This window comes from Haliotis rubra, unplaced genomic scaffold (assembly GCF_003918875.1).
Source record: "Haliotis rubra isolate DU_JTF1 unplaced genomic scaffold, ASM391887v1 Scf36, whole genome shotgun sequence".
NCBI classification, from domain to species: Eukaryota; Metazoa; Mollusca; class Gastropoda; order Lepetellida; family Haliotidae; genus Haliotis; species Haliotis rubra.
In genome coordinates, this window is record NW_025767035.1 from 2,265,928 (window position 1) to 2,293,424 (window position 27,497).

The 27,497-nt window shown below is 41.2% G+C and overlaps 1 protein-coding gene across 1 annotated transcript in view; it reads left to right on the top strand.

The window, feature by feature from the left end:
- Positions 1 to 18,866, top strand: part of LOC124285411 (dynein axonemal heavy chain 6-like) — a 102,217-nt gene extending 83,351 nt beyond the window's left edge. The window contains exons 76-86 of the mRNA XM_046721635.1: positions 36 to 246; positions 1,840 to 1,942; positions 2,282 to 2,509; positions 3,162 to 3,359; positions 11,132 to 11,325; positions 12,749 to 12,948; positions 13,263 to 13,474; positions 14,113 to 14,338; positions 15,471 to 15,625; positions 16,134 to 16,280; positions 16,868 to 18,866. Of these exons, the coding sequence (XP_046577591.1) occupies positions 36 to 246; positions 1,840 to 1,942; positions 2,282 to 2,509; positions 3,162 to 3,359; positions 11,132 to 11,325; positions 12,749 to 12,948; positions 13,263 to 13,474; positions 14,113 to 14,338; positions 15,471 to 15,625; positions 16,134 to 16,280; positions 16,868 to 17,092 (2,099 nt within the window). The 3' untranslated portion in view covers positions 17,093 to 18,866. The remainder of the gene's footprint in view (positions 1 to 35; positions 247 to 1,839; positions 1,943 to 2,281; positions 2,510 to 3,161; positions 3,360 to 11,131; positions 11,326 to 12,748; positions 12,949 to 13,262; positions 13,475 to 14,112; positions 14,339 to 15,470; positions 15,626 to 16,133; positions 16,281 to 16,867) is intronic.
- Positions 18,867 to 27,497: the final 8,631 nt, after the last annotated feature.

The window sequence follows — 27,497 nt, forward strand, 5'->3', positions numbered from 1 at the left end:
GTGCTGATGAGGATGTCACTCGCTATGTCCTCCAGGTTGTGACCCTGCCTCCCAGCTGCTGAGGTTCGCCAAGGAACTTCGAGGGAGCACCTTGCACCTGGACATGATCTCGCTGGGTCGAGGTCAGGGGCCCAAGGCAGAGGAGCTGATCTCCAAGGCCCAGATCTTGAAGGGCAGATGGGTGTTCCTGCAGAACTGTCATCTTGCGGCGTCCTGGATGCCTAGGCTGCAGGCTCTAGTGGAGAGGTGTGGAACAGACCAAGGCAGAATGTTGTACTTGTCTTAGATAGGATGGAAACATTCAATATCTGCTCAATGTATTCCACCACTCTGCCCCATGATACTGTAAAAGCATATAAGAGAGCCATGTAAATGTATCAAAATATATTTTCGATATCTCTTTTCTGCGGATATAAGTACAAGAAGTCTGAATCCACCCTTTGATTATTTGAACTCAGACTGTCTTAATATGTTTCATGTAGAACTCTATTCACTCCCTTTGATGATAGAATATGTATCAAAGCATGGTATGTGTTGACTTTTCATTCATTACACTGCGTGGGATATTGCTACTTCTCAATATAAATAAAGACATATCATATGGTGACAATCATAGTCTTATGCTATGTTGTTGTATAAGTAAAGTACTTATCTGTGTATACATTGCAGGTTTAACTGACCAAGCACTTATCTGTGTATACATTGCAGGTTTAACCGACCAAGAACTTATCTGTGTATACATTGCAGGTTTAACAGACCAAGTACTTATCTGTGTAAACATTGCAGGTTTAACCGACCAAGCACTTATCTGTGTGTACATTGCAGGTTTAACCGACCAAGCACTTATCTGTGTATACATTGCAGGTTTAACCGACCAAGTACTTATCTGTGTATACATTGCAGGTTTAACCGACCAAGAACTTATCTGTGTAAACATTGCAGGTTTAACCAACCAAGTACTTATCTGTGTATACATTGCAGGTTTAACCGACCAAGTACTTATCTGTGTATACATTGCAGGTTTAACCGACCAAGTACTTATCTGTGTATACATTGCAGGTTTAACCGACCAAGTACTTATCTGTGTATACATTGCAGGTTTAACCGACCAAGAACTTATCTGTGTAAACATTGCAGGTTTAACCAACCAAGTACTTATCTGTGTATACATTGCAGGTTTAACCGACCAAGTACTTATCTGTGTATACATTGCAGGTTTAACCGACCAAGTACTTATCTGTGTATACATTGCAGGTTTAACCGACAAAGTACTTATCTGTGTATACATTGCAGGTTTAACCGACCAAGTACTTATCTGTGTATACATTGCAGGTTTAACCGACCAAGTACTTATCTGTGTATACATTGCAGGTTTAACCGACCAAGTACTTATCTGTGTAAACATTGCAGGTTTAACCGACCAAGTACTTATCTGTGTATACATTGCAGGTTTAACCGACCAAGAACTTATCTGTGTATACATTGCAGGTTTAACCGACCAAGTACTTATCTGTGTATACATTGCAGGTTTAACCGACCAAGTACTTATCTGTGTATACATTGCAGGTTTAACCGACCAAGTACTTATCCGTGTATACATTGCAGGTTTAACTGACCAAGTACTTATCCGTGTATACATTGCAGGTTTAACCGACCAAGTACTTATCTGTGTATACATTGCAGGTTTAACCGACCAAGTACTTATCTGTGTAAACATTGCAGGTTTAACCGACCAAGTACTTATCTGTGTATACATTGCAGGTTTAACCGACCAAGTACTTATCTGTGTATACATTGCAGGTTTAACCGACCAAGTACTTATCTGTGTATACATTGCAGGTTTAACCGACCAAGTGATGACATTGATCCTCAGTTCCGACTGTGGCTCAGTTCTAAGCCTGATCCCACTTTCCCGATCTCCATATTGCAGACTGGAATGAAGGTACAGTACAAGTCTCTTATTGCAACAACCATTTTGCATATGTCTTTTTTTAAATCAGATGACATGTATTTTTACAAACTGTAGGTCAATGAGCTGCCAAGTGAAAAAAATGTTTTCTTATGAGATAGGTTGGAAGAAATATAGAAGAATGTAATGTGAGAAACTTGCTGCCTGTCTCATAAATGATAAACCTAAGAAAACTGCATACAAGTCTACTATAGATGATATTTCCAGCTGAAATTTGTAAATCTTTCACACACAATATGCATGAGTTTTGTCAGTTTTAGTGTATTTCCATATTCATCACAATATCAATATTTCCTGTTGTCTGATGTATAGATGACTGTTGAATCCCCGCGAGGTCTCAAGGCCAACATGTTGAAGTCCTTCGGCAGTGGTGGTACTGGGGTCGTGACGGAGAAGCTGTATGAAGATGGCGCCAACCACTCTGCCTGGCACAAGCTGCTGTTTGGGTTGTGTCTGTTCAACAGCGTCATTCATGAAAGGAAGAAATACAGCACTCTTGGCTGGAACATTCCATATGAGTTTAATGACTCAGATCTAGAGGTGGGTTGAATGTTGATTGACATGTACCCATACGAGCAAATATATCAGTGCAATTAATTTCAGCAAGTCTCTCTGAGCGTGTATGTTTTCTTCTTGCAGACAGGTAAGGCATGCCATTAGTTCTATTGTGTACATTGTGGATGAACTGACTGATCAGGTGCCTCAACTTGTGTCTGGAAAACCAGTGAATATAGCCCTCTACATTTGTTATGTTAAAAGACAGATTATGGGTAAAACTATGCTGAATTACCTCCTCGCAACTCAAGTGTAAAAATATTGAAAGTTCTGGGAGGAGGCAAGGTGGTCCAGTCATCCAAGGTGCAACAATATGCTGTGCAGAGTTGTGTCCCTTGAGTGCCAGAACCATAAGATCATGGAATGGAATATATTGACCCAGATGCTTGGTTTATCAACAGCACCATAAACCCTTGCTTCTAGCTGCCATCAACATGGTAAATGTCTTTAGACAAACATCAGGTTGGTTTGTTCCCACATCAAGCTGATACTCGCAGGTATACAGTTTGAGGTGACATTATAGACCCCATTCTCTGATTCACAGACTGACTTTCTTTGATTTTCTTGAAGTGTTCTGAATCCAAAAGGTATGTTGTCTTTGTAATCATGTTAATATTCATAACTTGACATATTTCAGGTGGCGATCCTGAAGCTCCAGATGCTGTTGGAAGAAGCTGACGACATTCCATGGGCAGCATTGCTGTATCTGACAGGGGAGGTAACTTTTGGTGGCCGTGTGACAGATGACTGGGATAGGCGGTGTCTGCTGAGTATGCTCAAGAAGTTCTACTGTGTGGATGCTCTCAGGGACGACTACAGCTACTCGGTTAATGGGGTCAGTACCTGTAAAAAAGTACCAGCAATGGAAATAATAGATTTTTTCTTATCCTGACTCGTGATCTTTTGCTTATCTCCCTTTCCCTTGCGACTGGTAGTGGAACACTTGAATCCCTTGAAGTTCCCGAAGCGGACGTAAAAATACACTCACCCACGAGTTACCTCCCTTTTCCTGCGTAAACAGTCATGTGACCAGCCTTACTTGTCACTCTCTCCCTTTTCGCCCAAGTGGATGGTTGGGCGAGCACTGGAGTCCCGTTTACGGCATCATATCCTTTTTATTTAGGTCCTATTCTTCAAAAAATTACGTTGTGTATGGATTTGGCTATAACATGTAAAAATTGTGAAAAAAAAAATATTATTTGTATTTGTGTCATAATTTCATCATGATGTAACTTGTTTACATTTCATGAAATCTTGCAGTGTTTGCAGTCACAGGTTATCCGTGGCTGATCCTCACCCCCCAATGCCCTTCGGGCATAAAACCATGTTCTTCCAGCTTGAGCTGTACTTATTGTGTTGATTTATCTAATCTACAATTTAATCAATATTTGTCTTATATCTATAGACGTGCCATGGATCGGGTGAGGAAGTCATCTCAAGTCCTGGCTGATAAAACAGGAGATCAGCCCCCAAACCATATGTTGCTTGCTACAGTTGAAAATCATAATACTGGTGCTATGTTGAGTACGTTGCAGGGGCAGTCTGCTGGTACAGGGGTCAAGAAGAGATCGGCTGCAACGCAGGTGACTCCGACTCAAGCTAAGAAGAAGACGTCTTCTTCTATGTCGCAGAAGAAAGCATCTGTTACCAGATCGGAGGGTAAATCTACGCGGCCTAGTAAGTCAACACATCAGAAATCCTTCAACAAAGAGATATTACCTCCGCATGAAGTAGACGTTTTTGATGATCCCCCATTACTTCTACCCGAAGTACCTACGAGATCGGCGACTCAATCGACTTCCACGATTACTAGCTCGTCTCCTGCAGCTGTCACAGCAGGCCAGCTGTTTGACGAACTACCACCAACTTCTCAACAGACTGAAGTCGAGACACACAACTCATCAGCGTTCGCGAACGCTTCATCTACGCCGCAGCTGCTTCAATCAATGTAGAACTTTGATCCGGGTGAATTTATGAGACAATTCACCAACCAGATGATGGCCATGATGGAACGTAGGTTGGAAGAAGAAGCGAAGGCTCGGCGAAGCCTCTCATCTACTGACTTCGTGCGCAAACCTATGGACCTGAGCGAACCCACGGACCTGTGCGAACTTACTCCTCATAGAACTACGGCTCAAGACTACGTTGGCGAATGACACCTTTGCGAAGGTCTCCACAGTCTGACGACTCTGTCATCTTGGAGAAGGATAGAAGACATGAGATGCCTACTCACCATTCTACATCTGTGAACCCTCAACGTTCGAGAACATCGAAGGATCCATCTCCTACATCTAGCCGCTCTAGATTGAGATCTCACATCTCTCACAGACATTTGTGAAGTCACTCAAGGTTCACGAAGGGATAATCTAGCGACAGAGGTTCGAGAAGAAGGCTCACATCACAGAGGTACACGAAGAGATGAATCCACAGATAGAGGTTTGCGAAGAGAGGACTCTCAAGATAGATGTTCGCGAAGGGAGGAATCTTCAGACAGAGGTTCGCGAAGGGATACAGGTTCGCAGAAGGATGATTCGTGGAGGCATAGCTCTACCGATCAGGAGATAACTGATGAACAACCAGACGTCGTCTTCCCGGACTCAGAGGTTACAGCTTGGATAGCCAATGGTTTGAACTTGTAGTCTCCTTCTAAGGATATAGATGAAGTCTACACTTATAAGATGCGTAATGACGACTTTGACTCGGTGACTCTTCCTCCGATTGAACCTATATCCAAGGTACATTCTAACCTACACACAGCTTTGAGAAAGCTGCAGACATCTACAAGGTTCGAGAACTCTTAGATCTACAGGCAGATAACAGCAACACAGACATTGTCAGGCTTCGCGAACCCTAGGGTTAACAAACCCTTACATCAACAGGAAGGATGTTGACGTCGACTCTATTACCATAAGGCTGGATAAAACGAAGCAATTATGAAAACGGATGGTTTTGTCAGAGTTTATAACTAAACAAAAAGATCTACAACATGTGCGATCTCTACAGTTTACAGCCTGCACAACTCTACAACCTGCACGAAACTTACACCTGTAATAGGTTCAGTTTTGGACGACAACCTACTTGATGAAAGGATCCCTTCATCTACACGGATGCTGAGGTCTTATACCGGGTAGCAGATGGCCTGCGGATATTGTCGTTCACTCACTCACTCCAACACAACAGAGATGTACTGCATATACGCTGATGACTTCGACTCCAATATGATATCACCTATGAAGCCGATATCTCAAGTACTGGAGAACCTGAAGGCGACCTTTGTAAAGGGCTTTATAAGGTTAACAACGCCTTCAAGAATCCTTGAACGGACGTACACAGATGATATTATTAACACTCATCACTCAGCGTGGGGATTAGGATTTTATATCCTATCAACTAGATTCAACATCGGTATTTCTTCAAGATCCATACAGACATACGTCTCAACAGCCTCCTTTGTCATGCTGGTTATATTATCCACAATGGGAATACGTGATTTATATCACTGAACAAGATTTTACACTTGGAGCAACCCTTTTTCAAGAGGTTTATATGAGCGGTGTAGAATTACACACACTTGACACCGGTGACGTCATGCTTGAAGCTGATTGGTCCACGTCAGACAACGCCTCCCACTGACAGAGCAGGCACAAGCAAGTTTACTGACTTGTAAACAAACCCGTGGTATGGGGGAATACTTCATCGGCAGCCTTGGAAACAGTATACAACTACAGCCTGTTATCATCATGGGAATCTAATAGATGTCTAGCCTTGACAGCAGCATAAACAATGTTTATTTTGGAAGTTGTCGCTGATAAAAGTCGGTATGAGTACCGGTACCTGTGCCCTGCGATGCTACACTGGAGCCAGCCTTGCTATAAATAGACAACGCTTTGATGGATGCTGATCAACACAGATCGCCTGCATATATAATGGGAAGAATGATGTATCATCACTGCAATTAGAGGTAAGCACTTCCATTGGAACGTCCTACCGTTTGGAATATCGTCGACTCTATGATTATTCATACGTATAACCAAGCTTATCGGCACCTATCTGCAGCATCGAGGTCTGCGCAGTGCCGGTTATCTGGACAACGGCATACAGGTTCTTCAAAGTGCCAATCAACTCAGATAGCAGCTGAACTTCACAATTAAGTTGCTCACGCAGCTAGGATGGCTAGTGAACCTGATGAAGTTGGAGTTAGAATCAATCAAGATCTTCAATTGCTGGGAATAAGAATTATCACAACACAGAATCGAATTGTGGTCCCAGAAGATCATTGGGTCAAGATACAAGCCATGATTCCACAAGCAGTCATCTCTCCGTTAACACTACGAACATGTCAATGTCTACTCGGTCTACTAACCTCGGCGCAGGACTTGACTCGCACAGGAAGGTTACAACTAAGGCCGCTGCATCGGTTCCTGACAAAACATCTGGACAGCGTCGACCCTATCTTGCTGCCAGACAATCTTGAGAGGTACCTACTTTGGTGGACCCACAGGTCGATCGTCTGCGGAGGGACCTATTTACAAGAGCCGGCCTTCGACACACATCTCTACGTAGACGCATCGATACAAGGTTGGGGTGCACATCTCAACAATCAAGTTGCATCAAAGAAGTGGTCCAAAACAGAGCAGTATCTTCACATCAATCTGCTGGAGATGAAAGCTGTGGTCAACGCCTTACAACTATGGTCGAGCTCGCTGATCAACAGAATGCTGATGGTCCACACGGAAAACTCTACAGTGGCATTCTCCATAAATCGGCAAGGATCTACAAGATCACCAAGCCTACTACAGCTCACATTCCAGTTGTTTGATATCATGGAGGAGGCAAACATCTGGATAAAGGCGTGTCACATACCCGCAGCCAAGAACGTGCTTACAGACACACGCTCTCTCCCGACCACTGCACCCGTCACCTATGGAATGGATACTCCATCCAGAAGCATTTCGGCTCATCATAAGGGAAATAGGATCCGCATGCATAGACCTGTTTGCCATGAGCTTCAACAAACAACTACAGACGTTTGTCTCACCAGTTCCAGATCCTCAAGCCTGGGCAACAGATGCACTGAACATATGATTGGAAGGACTAAACGCTTATGCGTTTCCACCACTGATATTACTACCGAAAGTACTGTTGAAGATCAAACAGACACAGGCGCTACAACTGACCTTGGTCGCGCCCTACTGGCCAGCGAGAGTATGGTTCCTAGACCTAATAGAAGATCTCGGATGTCCAACAATCAAGTTACCAGATTGGCCGAACCTACTCATACATCCACACACCAAGCAAGTCCACGGGAACCCAACACTGTTCCAGCTACACGTGTGGACCGTATCAAAACATGTTTGAAGAAAAGAGGATACTCCTCCAGGGCAGCAAAGGCAGTAACGCTAGCGTTACGCAGATCTACTCGTAACCTGTATGATGACAAGTGGCTGAAGTTTGAGACTTATGCAAGGTGGAAAGGCTTCATTGCTATGAAAGCTACTCATCCTCAAGTGGCGGAATACCTGTGTCCTCTTAGACAGACTAGACATCTGAAAGGTTCGACTTTATCTACATACCTCGCTGCCATCAGTACAGTGATTACCATGAAAACAGGCATCAAGTTGACGAAAGTACCAGAATTACTTGTTCTGCTGAGATCTTTTAAACTGGAGGACCAGCAAAAGAAATTCAGAGCTTCAGCCTGGGATCTGAATGTAATTCTACGTCATCTTACCAGTGATGCCTACGAACCTCCAGATCAGACTACCTTCGAGCTGCTGACACAGAAGACTCTGTTCCTGCTTGCGCTAGCCATGGCAGCTCGGATATCAGAGATACATACGCTGGACTTTGGTCGAACCAGATTCGACACGGGGCAACATTCTGCAGTTCATCTAGGACTTAGATGGGACTTCATTGCCAAGAACCAACTACCTGGTCAGCCAGATAGACAGTTCCACGTACCAGCGCTATCTACAATCCTCGGACCAGAGGATATAGAGAACCTATACTTGTGTCCAGTCAGAGCCCTGAAGATATATCTTCAAAGACTAAGACAAGGAGACGAAAATTCAAGCGCCTGTTCATCCCATTATCCACAGAGACATCAGCAGAAGTCTCAAGAACGACGATATCGTTCTGGATGAGAGCCGTCATATTGAGAGCCTATAAAGCAGCAGGACTAGAACCTCCTAGAGCTTCCAACCCACACGAAGTCAGAGCACTGGCGTCAACATTGGCTCTGCACGGAAATTGCTCTATATCAGCAATTATGGAAGGCTGCTTTTGGAAGTCGGATACGGTGTTTGCCAACCACTACCTCCGAGACATAGCCACTGAAGACGTCTCAGGCATTCACCAATTTGGGCCTCTCGTTGTAGCACAGCAACTAACGGTTCCTCAAAGGGCGCTGAGTTGGAAAATCTCACCCTTTATCACGTTGACTTGTTGATAACTTTTACTAAGGAAAAGTACTAGTTTGAAAGTCCATGCACACAGTCTAAGACAGACTAGCATGAGTGATTCAAGATCCTGTACGGGTAAAGATCTTACCTGTACGTGAAGGGGTCGCAACTCATTTATGATAAAGATCTTATCATAATCTATTGGTTGTTATAAGATATCTAGTAATAAGAAGATACTAGTTTATCTGAAGCCACATTAATCAAGATGATTCAATTTGTCTGAGATGGAAGTAAGACAAGAAGTGGTCCCCCCGAGTTATAACGGAAGCTGGAAGAATAGGATCTCAGAAATGCCGCTACGCAGTTCCCATGGGGGGGGGATACAGGACGTATCTAAAAGACAGCTGATGAATCCATCTTGACCGCAATAAACTGTTCTACAAATTCCAGTCAGCCTATAGGGCACATCACAGCACCAAAACTGCCTTGCTACACGTCATGAACGGCCTTCAACTGTCTGTAGACAGCGGCCATCCATCAGTTCTAGTTCTTTTGGATCTATCAGCGGCCTTCGACACCGTGGATCACCCAGGCTCATCCATCATCTTCAGAAGGCTTTTGGTCTTGAAGTCTCCACATTGTTGTGGATTAAATCTAATATCGAACAGGTGCCAATCAGTTATGGTCGGTCAGTCACAATCCAGATGTCACAACATGGATTACGGTGTACCACAAGGTTCGGTTCTTGGACCGGTTCTGTTTACTTTGTACACCACTCAACTAGGCCATGTGATTGATAATAATTCTGTTGATCACCATATGTATGCAGACGATACTCAGATGTCAGACTGTTTGAATCTTGATGACAGACAACCACTGGCTAAATTAGAATCATGCACCGTCCAGATTGCATCCTGGATGTCAACAAACAAATTAAAGTTGAATCAAGATAAAACAGAAGCTATGCTTATTGGTACGGATGCAATGGTGATGAAAGTAGGTGTTACGCACCTGTCTGTGTGTCACGAAAGTATACCATATGTACCTGTGGTTAAGAATCTGGGTGTCTTGATGGAGTCCACATTGAGTATGGACTGTCATATACAAGAGCTATATCGAAAAGGCCATTTTCATTTAAGAAACATCGGCAAAGTAAGGCATCTTATATCCCAGGAAGCTGCCGCTGCATTAGTTCGAACAATGATATTCTCACGCCTGGACTATTGCAATAGCCTACTGTGTGGTGTGTCACAAGAATCTCTTTCAAAGCTACAAAAAATACAAAATACTGCAGCCCCAATTGTGTGTCTTGCTCCAAAGTTTGTACATATACAGCCACTTCTATGATCCCTACACTCACAGCCCATCTCAGCTAGAATTGAGTTTAAAGTTCTTGTACTCGCATACTAGTGCCTTTACGGTATCGTGCAATCCTATTTGTGTGAACTTGTAAGCCAGTATAATCCAGCCAGAACTCTCAGATCCCAGTCCCAAATTCTGTGCACAGTGCCTAGATACAGACTAAAAGTATTTGGATTCAGATCATTTGCCTATCAATCAGCTGTTCTATGGAATTCTCTGCCTGAAGATCTCAAAACAACCCCAAGCCTGCTCTCCTTCAAAACTCTCCACAAAACGTTTTTATTTAAGAAGTACTTTGTCTAGACTCTCACCCAAATAACTTTACTTGTAGCGCCATGAGCATACCACTGGCGTGGAGTTTGGCGTGTTACAAATTCACTCATTATTATTATTATTATCTAGTGCCTAGGAATATGGTATGATGAGTTGAAGGCCTCCATCCCCCGATACATATACTGAAACATACATCAAATATTGTAAAAAGTTAATTTACTAGCTGGGATTATAACATGCAAAATTTATGGTACAAGTTATTTGCAGCAATTAAAGAAAGCCTCTGTATGTGTTTTGCGTCTTTTTTACTTAATATCAAAGTTCAACCAAACATTCCTGCTTCATGTGAATCACAATCATAGATATTTATGCACAAAGACTGTTTATATATGTACATATATTTTAAAAAATGCCTTTGAATTCACTTCATTTGGTATCATACTTGGTAAAATCTAATAATAATTTATTGCAGAATTACAGAATATGGTTTTCTAGCCTACACAATGATACAATGCTGAGTGAGGATGTCCAGTAATGGTGTTTGTTTTAACATTGAGGTCCTTCGTTCCAGGTGTATCACCCAGTCCCAGACAACAGCAGTGTGAGTGAGCTGCTCGGCTTCGTGGAGAACTTCCCCGACTATGACTCCAGTGAGATGTTCGGGATGACGGAGAATGCTGAGAAGATATGTCGAGAGCATCAGGCCACAGACCTAGTATCCACCCTTGTTGCTGTACAGCCCAGGATATACGCTGGCTTCACTGGGTGAGAACAAGTTCAGCACTGCTGTCAAACAGGTTGCTTAGGCAACACATTTAGTATTCACTATAGTTTCTACTGACCAGAGCCAAAAGCTCAATTAAAAAATAGAATGATTTCAAATTTTGTTTGCCGGACTACTTCATCTATCATGGAAAGAGTACCAGGGATTATATAATAGGATGACAGTAGTAGGATAACAGTAATACAGGAATAAAGTGGAAACCAAATCGTGGTAAAGAATGAAGTTGAATTGTTTGAAACATCTGATTTGGTGTAGAACTCACATTTCCTTCTTTTAGATTGGGTAGCAAGCTTTTTTCAGTGTTCACCTGTTGAGGTTTCTTCATGTAGAAGGATCATATCAGATCTGATTTATTTCTGCCCAAACAGGGATCATATCAGATTAAAAGATCTGATTAATTATCCCCAACGCCGCTTTCGGGGGGTATTAAAATGGACTCCTTCCGTCGTGCGTGCGTGCGTCCGTCCGTCCGTCCGTCCGTCCGTCCGTCCGCGCTCCGTGCACATTTGTCTTTTCCGGAGCAGAACTCTAAAACTGTTCAATATTTCTTCACCAAACTTGGCACATAGATAGATCTGGTGGTGTACTGGTGCCTTTTGGTAGTTTTGGAATTCTGAATAAAACTTTTTTGGCGTTTCCATGGCAAAAAGTTCGACTTAGCCTGAAATTGGTGGTAGTGCACTTTTCCGGAGCAGAACTCTAAAACCGTTAACTATTTCTTCACCAAACTTGGCACATAGATAGATCTGGTGGTGTACTGGTGCCTTTTGGTAGTTTTGGATTTCTGAATAAAATATTTTTGGCGTTTCTGTGGCAACAAGTTTGACTTAGCCTGAAATTGGTGGTAGTGCACTTTTCCGGAGCAGAACTCTAAAACCGTTCACTATTTCTTTACCAAACTTGGCACATAGATAGATCTGGTGGTGTACTGGTGCCTTTTGGTAGTTTTGGAATTCTGAATAAAACATTTTTGGCGTTTCCATAGCAACAAGTTTTGACTTAGCACCTCTCCTTCACACCTAAATATTTGACATAATCATACCTCGTAGACATAATCATGAAGAGTATTTTGCCATTGAGGGGGATATTGATGACTTTGTCTTCTTGTTGCTATAGTTTATTGTTTATTATCCAATGTATAATGTCTCTTTTCTGTTATATATCTTAGACCTCTTCACTACCACAGCTTCATTTTGACTCAAAATGAGATGATACAATGATATAAGTAGCGACCCAACAAACTTGTGCTTGAATATTCCTGTTTGAAGTTACTGACACACAGATTGTGATGTAGCTGTCCAGTTGAAGACAATACAGAGAGAAGGTTATGGTTATTTATTCAGTTAGAAAGTTGATGATACCCTGGATGTTTGACTTCCATCTAAGTGGTGGTCACTGTTGTAGAACCCAGAAGAGCAGTGATGATATCGTGTTGGACATAGCCTCGGACATCATGGAGAGACTCCAGAAGTCAGTGGAAGATGTAGGGGACGACCTGATACCGCCCTCGACTGGCTCTAGTCACAAGCTGCCCAAACTACAACTACAGTCACTGCTGAAGGAGATTGGAGATGCCAAGATGAAGGACAGGGAGAATATGACCCGTGAGAAAGACTCTTGATCTTCTTGTAGTCATTGTGTAGTAGGATCAAATATTCACCGACAAAGGGCAGTTCCATAAACCAGTGGCTAGTTAACTTATTCATGGTTAGACTTTTTCAACTTCTTCTTATTCTTATGGACAAAAGAGAGCAGATAAGCATAAGCATTTGTCTAATCTACATTTATGCATCTCTATATGTATTTGGGAAACGATATTTTTACAAAATACAAATAAAGCAAATAAGAATGAGTACAGACAATGGCCTGATACACAAGTCACCAGCTTAGTACACCCGGCCATTCCTTCGTCCTTCAGCCCTAGAGATAGCCACACACGACGTGATTGGAAACTCCGCCCTTATCACTGTATTGCGCCAGGAGATCGACCGCTTCAACAATCTGCTTCACGTGATCCATACATCCTTGGCAGCATTGATTCTGGCTGTCAAAGGGGAGATAATCATGTCAGATATGCTGGAAGATGCTTACAAGGCTCTCCTTACCCAGACAATACCACAACAATGGAAGGTAATTAGGATACTCCGGTCTTTGTGCAGATACTTGTCACTTATAGTAGAATTTTTCATTTTCATGTGATAATTGTCAACAGTGGCTCTATTACAGCTAAGTATTTTCAGCCTCCTTAATTCATTTAAATTCATCAGGAACATTTTAGATGTAAATCTATTATGGGAGATGACAACAATTACATCGCTTCTAAAAAAAATCATTTTTCTCTCTTTGATGCCGAACTCAAAAAAGATTAAGAAGCTCATTATTATATATTGTGTTACATCATATTGTTAACAAGCTGGTACATCAGTGTACTGTCTGAGCCTTCAGTTATCCTTTGTATTATACATTGTCTTCCCTTGCTTATGATAAATAACCGTGACTCATTCTCCACCGTAACTTGTAATTGTTTTTCAAAACATGGTTGAAGCTTAAGTTTACACAACTCAGATACATGGTCAGACTGAATAATTGACTTTTTTTGTATAAATAGAAGGTCAGATGATAAAAAAATATTTTGTGACAAGATGTATTGATAAAGAACAAAGCATATTGTATGTCATTCTTCTTTATCCAGTGAACAACTACTCCATTCTTTTGTGATAAATAGGGGTTTAGTGCAGCAGTCAAGTTTCTGTTTTCTGATTTTCCAGACTGCAGCCTATGAGTCAAGGAAGCCACTTGCATCGTGGGTGACGGACCTCATTCTGAGAGTGGACTTCTTCTCCCAGTGGGCAGAGACCATCACAACATCAGTGGGGAAGAAGTTCAAGATCATGACACAGAACCGCTCCCAGGCCCAGTCAGAGATAGATCTTGGGGAGACCTTTGCCATGCAGCCTCGGAGCTTCTGGCTGTCTGGCTTCTTCTTCCCCCAAGGTAGACATTATGTAGAGATATGTCTTGACATCTTGTTAACAACAGTCAACTTCACAGCTTCTGGCTGTCTGGCTTCTTCTTCCCCCAAGGTAGACATAATGTAGAGATATGTCTTGACATCTTGTTAACAACAGTCAACTTCACAGCTTCTGGCTGTCTGGCTTTTCTTCCCCCAAGGTAGACATAATGTAGAGATATGTCTTGACATCTTGTTAACAACATTCAACTTCACAGCTTCTGGCTGTCTGGCTTCTTCTTCCCCCAAGGTAGACATTATGTAGAGATATGTCTTGACATCTTGTTAACAACAGTAAACTTCACAGCTTCTGGCTGTCTGGTTTCTTCTTCCCCCAAGGTAGAAATAATGTAGAGATATGTCTTGACATCTTGTTAACAACAGTCAACTTCACAGCTTCTGGCTGTCTGGCTTTTCTTCCCCCAAGGTAGACATTATGTAGAGATATGTCTTGACATCTTGTTAACAACAGTCAACTTCACAGCTTCTGGCTGTCTGGCTTCTTCTTCCCCAAAAGTAAACATTATGTAGAGATATGTCTTGACATCTTGTTAACAACAGTCAACTTCACAGCTTCTGGCTGTCTGGCTTCTTCTTCCCCCAAGGTAGCAATTATGTAGAGATATGTCTTGACATCTTGTTAACAACAGTCAACTTCACAGCTTCTGGCTGTCTGGCTTCTTCTTCCCCCAAGGTAGACATAATGTAGAGATATGTCTTGACATCTTGTAACAACAGTCAACTTCACAGCTTCTGGCTGTCTGGCTTCTTCTTCCCCCAAGGTAGACATTATGTAGAGATATGTCTTGACATCTTGTTAACAACATTCAACTTCACAGCTTCTGGCTTCTTCTTCTCCTAAGGTAGACTTAGTGTAAAGCTGTGACTTTATGTAGATGATCAGTTGCTTGTCTCAACTAAATCATGACAGACCACTAAGTTTCTGTTTTAGTGAGTGATTTTCTTTATTGTCACTCTGAACAGTATCTCTGTTGTATATCAGCTTCTCATATTGATATTTAGAAAGAGAAATGTTGATCATTTTGACAATTTTGGCAGTGCTATTAGTTGCTACATCTCTGTAAGGTGGCTGACATTGACCATCTGTGTGTGCAGGTTTCCTGACAGCAGTCCAGCAGAACCATGCCAGGAAGATGGGCATATCAGTGGACTCCCTGACATTTGACTACAAGGTTCTGCCTGGAAATGTAGGGCAGGAGGATCCCAGCAAGCATCACCAGGTCCTGGACATCGAGGAGGCAGCATTCATGGTCAGCATACCTTCTGTGTAGTTATCCTTGTATATCGCGTGCTAAGAGAGTGTTTCACAGTTTATGTTCTCATGACAAGGTTCTGATGCCACTATTTAATGCATCCACAGTTACATTTGGGACGGGTTTTAAAACATTCACTCATCATGCTGAGAACTGAGTTCGATTACCTACATTTGTAGCATGATCAAGCCCATTTGTGGTGTTTCATGCTGTGATATGACAAATAGTGGCATAAAGCCATACTCGCTCACAAAAACATTTTATCCTTTAAGAGGATGTTCAGGAAAAGACAGAAGTTTCTTTTTGCAATCTGTGATTTTTGGTCAGCAGAAGGTCCTAAGAATACAGAGACTTAAAGGTACTCTTGGGACCCAGTTTAGAATATGTCTCCAGAACTCTGTTCTAGGAGGTGGCTAGATAGCCTGGATTACTTGACTTCTGGTGTGCAACATAACCCAAACAAGTCATCCTTGACAGTGGCTGATGTTTGTTATGTAATCTCTAGGGACCCCAGCCCCCAGAAGATGGAGTCCTCATATTTGGTCTGTTCTTGGATGGTGCTCGATGGGACAGCCTCACTCAGTCCTTGCAAGACCTTAATCCTAGCCAGAAATTCTGCCAGCTACCAGAGATTCACTTCCAACCAGTACAGGTATTTAAGTTTTATTGGTTTATTTCATTGTCAAAACTTTGAAATATTTGTATGATGGTTATTAGACATTGTAATTGAATTCTCTAAATTCAATTTTGAAATACTCTAGCCTTACCTTCAGATTGTGTTGTTATAAAGTCCATGTGTTATATGTGTCATAATTCCTTGTGTCAGGGGTCAAAAGGTTCATAGGTCTGCAGGTTTGCCATCCAACATACAGAATTTGTCAGGGAGGTTACAGTACAAGTCAATAAATTACAGCCTCTGCTTTCATATATTTATTCTGAAAGTGAATAGGAGCAATATGATTGTGAATAGGTAAACAGATTTGAAATATAAGCATTGTTGAGCTAGTTTTAACACCTTCCTTGCTGGATGTGAATGTGTCGTTGTTGCTCTGCTACTTCTCTTGTTTCGATAACATATTCAGTGGTGCTATGACTTGTGCATTTGCTTTGTTAAGATCTCTTTTAGGATGTCTACATTTTCTCAGTTTTGTCTCGTGAAAGATTACACAGAGAATTCTGGTTAAAAGTAGCAAATTGCCTACGCTTTTAATACTTGTATAATTGTTTGTCCTCACCCAGTTACTTAGGTCCACGTCTGCTCAGGAAGCTGCCATCAAATCCAGTCCTAAAGAAGTGGTCAAGTCCTATGATTGCCCTCTCTACCGGACATCCACCCGAGCAGGAACGCTCTCCTCCACTGGTCACTCCACCAACTTTGTGTCATCCATTGAGTTGCCAACATTACAAGAACCTGACTTTTGGGTGCTCCGTGGAGTGGCCATGTTGTGTCAGCTTGATGACTGAGCCAAGGGACAAAGTTCAAGGACATCATCTAAAGGACAGCGGCTTGCTATTTACATGGAAGACAACAGGAAACATAGGCATCTGAGTAATGAGGCAAAAACGTGATCATCCCAAGACTCCTTATCACAAGGATCGCCACAGTTGACGTGTCACTTGAAGGTCAATGAATTTCTGAATTATTCAACAGTGATAATGTCCTTTGTTGTTTATGACTTGTGACATTGTGCCACGAATTTTTCTTGCAGTGTTCAGTAATATTTGCTCATTGACTGGACTAAATATTTGTCACTGAATGATATTCAGTATTTTTTTGCATGCCCTTTCAGTGGCAACACTACCTTCACAGATGCATTGGAAACTAGACAGAATCGAACAATTGATGTATACATATAAATGTCTGTTTGTAGTTGTTTGAAACATGTTGTATATATCAGAGAGTTGACATGTCTGTCCTCTTCAACAGTATTATTTATCTATTGATAATTTATTATGATGTTTTCTCTCATTTCAATAGCATTCCATCCAGTTTACTTGCAAAACTGAAGTCCGTGTATTGAACATATTGTCAGAGTGTGGTAACGGTTTGGTTGAAATATTATGTGCTTGTTGATAAAGCAGAACTGTGGTATTTATTCCTGTAATCTTTTTATGTACATATTCTCTGGGGCTGATAAAAGTGATGCTTATTCAAACTGCTGATTAACTAACCTGATTTTACACCAGTATTACGAGTTCATTGTTACTGATACATGTATATTTAATTGTTTACACTTCTTGCTGTGATATCATCTATATTTTACAAAGGTTGTCAATCCATTTTTCACATCTCCCATTTCATCAAATGTTTTTCATCCATGAAGGCCTGATAATGATAATGTTGAGGTTCTGATTACACTAAGTTTGGAAATAGGATAGTTGCTAGGCTCTTCTTCCTTCTTCAAACCCTGTGAGTTGTTTGTCCACTAGAAGGAAAATCATAGTCAGACAGGTTGTTAGAACCACATCATTCTTCTTCAGCCTGAATATGATCATACCACAATGAAACAGCATTATTCCAACATATCAGCATTATTCTTGATTTCTTGCCAAAATTGTTTTAATGCCAGATGGTACCGCTTGGTACAGAGTGATTGTAGAGTTATAAGCTCCAGTACTAATCCAGCTGCTCTGTACATGCACACCAAACATGTTCCAAACAATGGACACATTTTCATTAACCATCAATCTTATACACCAACAGGTGCAAAAAGGTCAGCTACACATTTTGTAGAGCCACAAACTGGTTGTTGAATATCATGCATGAGGGAGGTAATGCAAGTCCAGTCAGTTTAACCTATTGATTGTTGTCAAACCTCATTTCAACGTGTGATCATCATGTTTGATGAGGGCCTATGCTGCCAGTTGTCCAAACACCTATAATTCACTGTGGAGAGTTACTGCCCTTAGAAGTACCAGGACCTGCTTGTCATGTATTCAGTTCCCAAATTTCCCTATTCATAATTACTGATCATGTCATGTCACTCCCAGGTTTCAGCAAACTTCTACAATGGAACTTATACAACTGGCATCACTCTGGGCTTTTCTCCCATGTCAAACTGACACGCTGTCATATACTGTTCAAGCCTACCTACTTACTTATCTCTGTGATATGTTTTGTTGATTAAAGACAGATACTCCATCCAATATGTCCGTCCCAACCTATTACTGGTTTGCATTATCAATAATTTTGTATTTTTATCAAGTTTTTCCTTGAGAGAATAAACCATAACATTCCTGTGTGTGTTATTAATTGTGTGTACAACAGATTGATACAAATTTGTCATCAAATGAAACCAGTATATTGTCATCCAATGAAACCAGTATATTGTCATCAGCACAAGAATACATGGCATTTGCATCAAGCAGCTTTCACAGTTCATTACATCTTGCCTCATCTGACGGAAGGTCTAACCATTATTGACTTTAATATTTTCAACATTTGTTCTGAAACTTTCAGCCAAAAGAACTGAAACTGTGCAATGGTGAATCAAGCAATGGTGAATCAAGCAATGATGTATTAAAACTTGGCGCCAATCCATTTTAAACATGGGGAACATCAACTGAAGGTTCATGTTTCCCCAGTATTCAGCACTTCCATCTTGATCATTATCAGTGTATGAAATAAGCCAGAAACACAACCAGACATCAGGGCTGGCTACTTCAAAATGTTACCAGCCCAAATGGAATTTAACCAGACCAGACACCAAGATATGGTAAATTTACTCAGATGTATGGAACATCTAAATTTTTACCAGACCATAGTTGTAAATGTTGACCCCGTCAGACATCTAGCCCGTCTCGGCGGTCAGACGGGCCTTATTTGAACTGGAATGCATTTGGTGGTTTTCAAGATAACAATTAATACGCCTTGTATGTCAAATCAGACTTTCATTGATAGAAATTTCATTCAAATATATGGTCCTGACTTAACATTGATTTATAATCAAGTTAAACAATATATACTTCTGTCATTGCCTTTGTACATGACATTCAGGGTAGGTCACTTACTTTGTCACCTGTGAAGTTCCAGGTTAGATTTCATCTTCGGCAACCCATGCTTGTAAAAGGCGACTAACGGGATCAGGTGGTCAGGCTTGCTGACTGGGTTGACACATTTGCGTAGATCGATGCATCATGTTTTCGATCCCTGGATTATCTGTTCCAGATCCGATTATTTACAGACCGCCGCCATATAGCTGGAATATTGCTGAGTGCGGCGTAAAAACAAAACTCACTCACTCACTTTCTTTGTACCTAAAGTTTAGTGGGAATTATTCACTGTACGTGCTTCTCCATAAACAATCATCCCCTCTCTTTGCTCTCACCAATATTTTGGCCAACGTTCCACGTTTCTAGTGTTATTGCCCCCAACCATTTTGTGCGAATAGTTGTGTGATTGTGTCCCCGTTGTGATACAAGATATATCTTTCGCTCTGTAATGATACAGATAAGAATTACCAATATAAATCATCAGCCTCTTCACGATGTAATTTTCGCCAGCGGGAACAGGTAAACATAACCTTCATAGGGGAGTGAAGCTCATGATCAGAGGCTGGTTGCCCATCGTTCGTGGGTTAACACAACCTCCTCAGAAACATCAGAACCAACAGGACTGGGATATCAGGAGTTGACTCTCACCACTGATGACCTGACTTGTGTATGTAACTCCTGGGATGTTTATCATCATAAATAGGTAGAGGTTATACCCTGTAATCAGACCTCAAATCTCTAGGTCGGGAGAAAAAGTACAACCAAAGTGTTTTAGGTTTTAACTCTCAAAAGGCGTTGCGTTATGACATCACCCAGTATGAACGTTCTCTATGTAAAGAGTCATGTCATGTCATGTCAATTTGAGGTCAAGGTCACATCAAGGTTTTGTAACTCATGATGAGATTTCTTCTGTTCCCTAAACACAAATAAATCTTGATGTTGCCTTTATTTCATGACATGGCAGCGAAAAGTATCGAGAGCCAAGACAACCCATTGCCTTTAATTCCCTACTTTGCTGTTACAGAATCAAAACTACAACTTTCAACAAGGAGCGTAAACAAAAACACTGACATTGCATTCCGGATTTGTTTTCTGGATTAGACTTTAACCTGTCATCAATGTGTCCAAATTGAAATTGTTTCTAAATCGTCATATAGACTTGTTGTGGTATAGTGATAAAGCTTCTGCAAAAAATCGCACATTACAACAAGGTAATTTATATATGCAAGATATGGTAATGGCCACCGATCCTCGAGGGACGCCAGCCATCACGGGCATACATTCCACATTGTTTCAGTTTATAACTACTCTTTGAATTCTGTTATGAAGATAACTAGCAAACTACTTGACTAGATCACTGCTATTTCCAAATGGGCGTATCTTAAAAAGTCCCTAATGTCCTACTTTGTCACTACTCTGACTTCTTTGCCTTTATCTAACGCGCCTGAAATATGATTATATAAATATATTAACTCGTACTCGGCCGAATTTCCCCGTGTAAACTCTGATTGCATTTTACTAATGACATTGTTGTCTTTGAAGAAGTTGAATACACATTTATGAACACACGTTTCCAAGACTTTCGATAAACAACATGTAAGGGCAACATGCCTGTTATCAATACATATACTTACACTGCCATTTTGTGAATTAGGAATACATAATTCCTACAGCGATGGAAATATGGAACTTTGAAGTGACTGATTAAATATCTCTGTAAGGGGATATGTTCTTCGCTGTTAATTTCAGAAAAGCATTACCAACTCCATCTGGACCATTGACTCTATTTACATCAAATTGGTAGTATGTCTTGGACGTCAGAACACGTTAGTGTCATACTTTCAACTTACAATTCTTGCAGGAGGTAGAAGCCGTTCAGACACCTACATGAACTTCTTGATGAAAAAGTCATTTAGAATGTTAGCTATAGATTCATCATTGGAAACTATTTTTTTCAAATAATCTTAAGAAAAATATAGATTTTTCTTTTCTCTTAAAGTAATTGTTTTTACCAATTGCCTCCATGTTTTCACTGATTTTGGAAACTAGTTTCCAGTAACAAGTTTCTCTTGCTTTGTTTATAACATATACTACCCCAGTTCGTAACCTTCTAAACCCTTCCCAATCTGATGGCAAGTCTTTTACGTTTTGCAAATTTATGGATACCATTGCGCTTACCATGAATTTCACCATTTATCCAAGGTTTCTCCTTGCTTCTAACTGTAATATTCTTGTTTGGAATATCATAATGGCGATAAATGTATCCGTAATCTTGTTTACTACAAAGTCAATATCGGTTATATAAAAAACGATATACTCCTTTAACCTTTATCATACCGGTACTAGATCCCATTGTCAGAAACACTTCAAATTTACAGGAGAGTCTCATAAAGGTGTAACTAAAAAATACACGAAATTTCATACTGATATCTCGAACGGATCTAGAGATACAGGTATGTTCCCATATGGGAACATTAGCAGGGTCATCGTGAAAATGAAACAAAACTATACAAAGCAGCAAAAGAAACGTCAGTTTGGAATTTTACTTCGAAGAAACGGATAACTGTAAACTCATTTATTGTTTTGATTGTATATTTTTGACAACATCTCCAACTTTACCCGAGCAAAGACATTCCTTCCCAAACTCAGAATGGAACCCATGAAATGGTCTCAAAGACGCAACCTGATCTTGGAGATGGTACGGTGTGCTCCATGGTTTTCATGCAACTCATGCTGCACGTGCTGTTCACAAAGCCTAGCCCTATAAAATGCACACCCAAACCAGGTTGAAACATTCACATTACAACGTCAGCAGGATGCCGCGACTCGCGACAGCTCAGAGGAACCAGGCGCTAGAAAGACTTGAAGCTGGCCACACTGCACAAGCCGTTGCCAAACACTTCCAGGTCAACGTTCGGACCATCTACAGGCTACACCAAATTTTCCGGGCCACCAACACCACAAATGATCGCCCCCGTACTGGAAGACCAAGGGTCACCGCAAGACGACAAGACCGCCATGTTGTGCGACAGCATGTACAGAATCCCTTCATGCAGGCATCCGAAACAGCACGCCAGACAGTGGGAACAGACGGAAGACCATTCAGTACTGATACAGTACGCCGACGTCTTAACAGCGGAAACCTCCATTGCCGTAGACCTTACCGTGGACCTATCCTCACCCCTCGTCATCGGCGTGAACATCTACAGTTTGCCCAACAACACCAAAACTGGCGATACAGGCAATGGAGAATTGTTCTGTTCACAGATGAGAGTCGTTACTGCGTATCAACTGCAGATGGCAGAACAAGAATATGGCGGCGACGTGGCCAGCGTTACTCAGATCAATGTGTTATGGAAAGAGACTCATGTGGAGGTGCAAGCATCGTGGTATGGGGTGGAATAGGCCTGAACCAGAGAGTGGGTCCTGTGGTGTTCCAGAACCTTGGTTCAGGGAGAGGAGGCGCCATCACAGCGGTGCGTTACATCGACCAAGCTCTCAGACCCCATTCCACATTTCGCACGTCACCGGAACAATATTTCCCAGCATGATAACGCCCGGGCCCATACTGCCAGAGCTACACGGGACTTCCTGCAGCAAAACGGTGTCAGTATTATGCAGTGGCCAGCCCTTAGTCCTGATTTAAACCCAAAAGAACATTTCTGGGATGAAATTCAGAGGAGACTGAATAATGTCATACACAGCCGATTGATTGCGCCAGGCCTTTCTCAGAGTGTGGTTCCAGGTGCCAATGGCCTTCAACAACCGATTGGTGCACTCCATGCATAGAAGCTGTGCTGCAGTTGTTGTGTGGTGGTGACACTAGATACTGAAGTCAAGAGTCTGAATGGACTGCAATCGTTCACGTAATGTCTTGAAATTGTGCCTAGTTATTCATTGATGTGTCAAGATATTGTACACAAAAAATGGTTTTGATCCGCTTATTATGTCCATTTCTATAATGATTTGATTACAGTGCCTATCTAATTTTGAATTCGTACTGACGTGGGTTTTTTTGCTGCTGAGTATATATTTTTGTAACACATCTTTTATTTCTTTGAAATTTAGTGAACAAAACTTTCTTTAACACATAAATCGATGATGCAGGAATGTTCCAGGAAGAGCTAGGCAATGAAATAGGTGTTAAACGATCACATAAATTACGATGATGGGCATGTAACGCAGCTGGAATGGGTTTTCTTACCAAAATAACAGCGACCAAAATCATGTGGCAAGTGTTCCTGAATGTTAGTCCATCCTTGTCACCAAGTCATCTGGTTCTAATGGTGGATTTCAATATCCATGCTGATTCTGTGTCTGACTTCTTTGCTAAATCCTTCTGTGACATCTTCTCCTACAGCACGTGTCTGGTCCAACTCATCGATCAGGTCATACACAACTAGTCATAGCCACGGATAGTTGTGATATTCTGGATGTCGTAGATGTTAGTGACAAACAGATATCTGATCATTCACTGATTCAGTGTTCTGTCAAACTTACTACACCTAAGCAGGTGAGAAAAGAAATTAGCTACAAGAAGACTTGAAAGATAGACATTAGACAGTTTTCTAATGACACTGAATCTTCTGAGCTGCTACAGTCACTCTCTGATTCTTGTGGAGTTGATGATCAGACTGATGTGTTAACTACTGGCTTATCACGAATATTGGATAAGCATGCTCCCCTGAGGTCTAGTTCTGTTGTCATTCGTCCTTGTTGAACAGTCTCTTGAAGTTGGATACAAATCGTACACTTGCCGATACTTTCAAAGCCAAGTTATTGGATATACGCGAAGAACTTGACATTAGACTACTCTGCAGAATCGGGTTTTCAATGAGTAATGTTTCAGTAGTACATATTTGTCTGAACTCTCCTTAACCTATCCGGAAGAAATACGTTAGGTTTTATCCAAAGCTAAAGCAACGTCTAGCCTGGAAGCCAATACAACATGGCTATGCACAGCAAGCTTGGATTCTCTCATTCCAGTCCATTATCCAATTGAGGGATGCTGCGGTTACCAAAGTTTTCAAACGGGCTGTCGTCACTCCTCTCATTGAAAAGCCCAGTTAAAATTCGGATGAGTTAAAAAACTACCGGCCAGTATCTAATGTGTCTTTCATTTCTAAATGTTTGGAGAAAATTGTTTCACAAAGGCTTGAAGAACACCTACTCAATAATGACTTGCTTCAATCCTTCCAGAGTGCTTACAAATCAAAACATAGCACAGAGACTGCACTTGTTCGTATCTATAACGATGTCATGAGGGCAATGGACCAGCAGAATGTAACCCTGCTGGTTCTTCTTGGTCCATACTATACTGCTTTCTCGCTTGGAGGAAAGACTCGGTGTTACAGGAAAGGCTCTTTCTTGGATCAAATCCTACCTGTCCGCCAGAACTCAGGTTGTCAAGACTGGCGACATTACCTCACTTCCGATAATACAATATAGTTAAGGTTGGTGTTCCGCGGGGTTCAGTTCTGGGGTCTTTGCTTTTCAGCAAAAGGTGATATAATCAGGAAACACGGTTTGATGTTTCATCTCTATGCTGGCAACAATAAGATCTACATATAAAGCCATCTGAAACCGCTACTGGAATCAGTCAAATTGAAGACTGGGTGAGGGAGGTTAGATCCTGGATGACTGTCAATTTTCTCAAATTAAATGTCAGTTAAACAGAATTTCTACTGCTTGGTTCTGAACAGCAGCTTTTGAAAGTAAATGCAGGTCTGTCACTTAACATTGGCAACAGCAATGTCAGAACCACTCAATCTATAAGAAATCTTGGAATCATATTTCAATCCAGCATGTCCCTTGAAAAAAATGTCACGAACTTGAGCAAAACCTGCTTTCTTCCACATTCACAACATCAGTAAAATCCGCATCTTCTTGACCATGAAACGACAAAACCTCTTATGCAGACTCTCATCACATCACGACTGGATTTCTCCCTTGGATACCTCCTTTTCTTCCATATTCCTTCATCTCTGATAGCAAAGATACAGCGAATCCAGAATGCAGCAGCAAGGGTTGTAACGCGCACGCCGCGAACTGAGCATTTAACACCTATCATGAAGGCCCCCCACTGACTGCCCGTGAATTTCAGGATTCAGTTCTTCTAGCCCAAAACTGTGTCTATGATGAATCATCGTGTCACTATCTCAGAAGTCTTGTCAGCATATACCAACCAACCCATACCATCCGTTCTGTCGACTATCTTCGCCTCTCAGTCCCAGTCATGAAATCATCCATGGATGATCGAGCCATCTCTGCCTCAGCTCCTCTACTGTGGAACGATCTTCCTCTTCCTGTAAGGACTGTCTCTGACAAATCTCATTTTAAGACTCTTAAAGACACACCTCTTCAAGCAAGCCTTTGACTAACTATTCTGAATGACTATTTTATATCTCCTGTACACTGAGCAACCTATAGGGATGGAAGTTATATAAATATATTTATTCATCATTATGTTTTAGATTAAAAATAGTATCCAGTCAGGCTGGTAAGGCTCATCATCAGCTCAGGGCCCTACCCTCCTCTACCAACCAAGAACTTTTCGAGAATATGTAGACTCCCCAACACTGCAGCCTTCTGCATTACCCAGAAGGAGCGTCAGAAGGGCTGTGCTCCCGGTGGAGAACCGGGGCACCAAACTAAGGGCACCCAGAACAATGGGGAATCTGACGACATTGTACTTGGGATGCAAGCAAGTCATTTCAAAGTCGAGGTCCGCATATTTAGCATGCTTTTCCTGAATCTTGCCAATCACATTGCTGTCAGAAGGGACAGGAAATTCAGTAACATAAATAAATTCATTGGCTTTATCATAAAGGACAAGATATCTAATTCGAAATAAAGAATTGAACAGATCATTCGGGGTTTTTCTTATCTATGAATGCAGATGATGTGAATATATCGATTTTAACGATGATCCTGCCAATGTTCCCGTATGGGAACATTTAACTTCAATTCAAAATTTTGACCTAAATTCCTGCTATCATGATAAAATTTCTTTTGCCTATTTATACCTACATCATTTGTTTATAAGGACATGTAATAATTTTTTTTTAACATAATGCAATTATATATGTCATTTTTTTATAGAACGTTTTCGGTTGCAAACACGTTTTTTTGGCATTTTTGGACCCATGTCAATTCTTTTAAAAACTCAAAAGTATGATTTTGAAATGTTAGGACACTTGCAAAGGTCAATATGGACAAACAACATTACATTATTTTCACGCATAAAAAGGTGACAAAGCATTTTGACATGTTCCCATGAATACTAACATAATAATATGTTTCTTTTGAAATTCTTGTCATAGGATTTCGTGTTGTTTAAACTAACCAATACGACACAATGGCCTCTACTCCAGGACTGAGAACGCCTGAGGAACACACATTACCATAATTCGAAACAAATATTACGTCTATAAGTGTTCTGGAATGCTCAGTAACCCTTGTGGGTTCAACAATAATTTTACGAAAGTCTTAAGATGCTTGCAAATATTCTAGCAGTGAATATTAAGGCAATCAATATTTAAATCTCCTTGTTCACTGTATTCTTGTATCTGTGTATTTATGTATGATGACATTTGCACTTGCTGTCTACATATGGTTTGTAGTTGGGTCCAAGGCCTTAAAATAAACCTCCTTTTCTGCTGCCATTAAACTCCAAGGGTATTCTGGGATGAAATATTCACTAAGCATCCAATGCTTGTCTAATGAAGCGATCAGTTTGATCTGGTGGGCAGGCTTGGTGGCTTGGTGGTTGTTTTTGAACACGAAAAAAGTGTTCTCATTTACAGAAATCATCAAGACAGTTCTAGATAGTTCTGGCTCCTCTGTCACATTTATTATAAATAACAAACTAGTTATC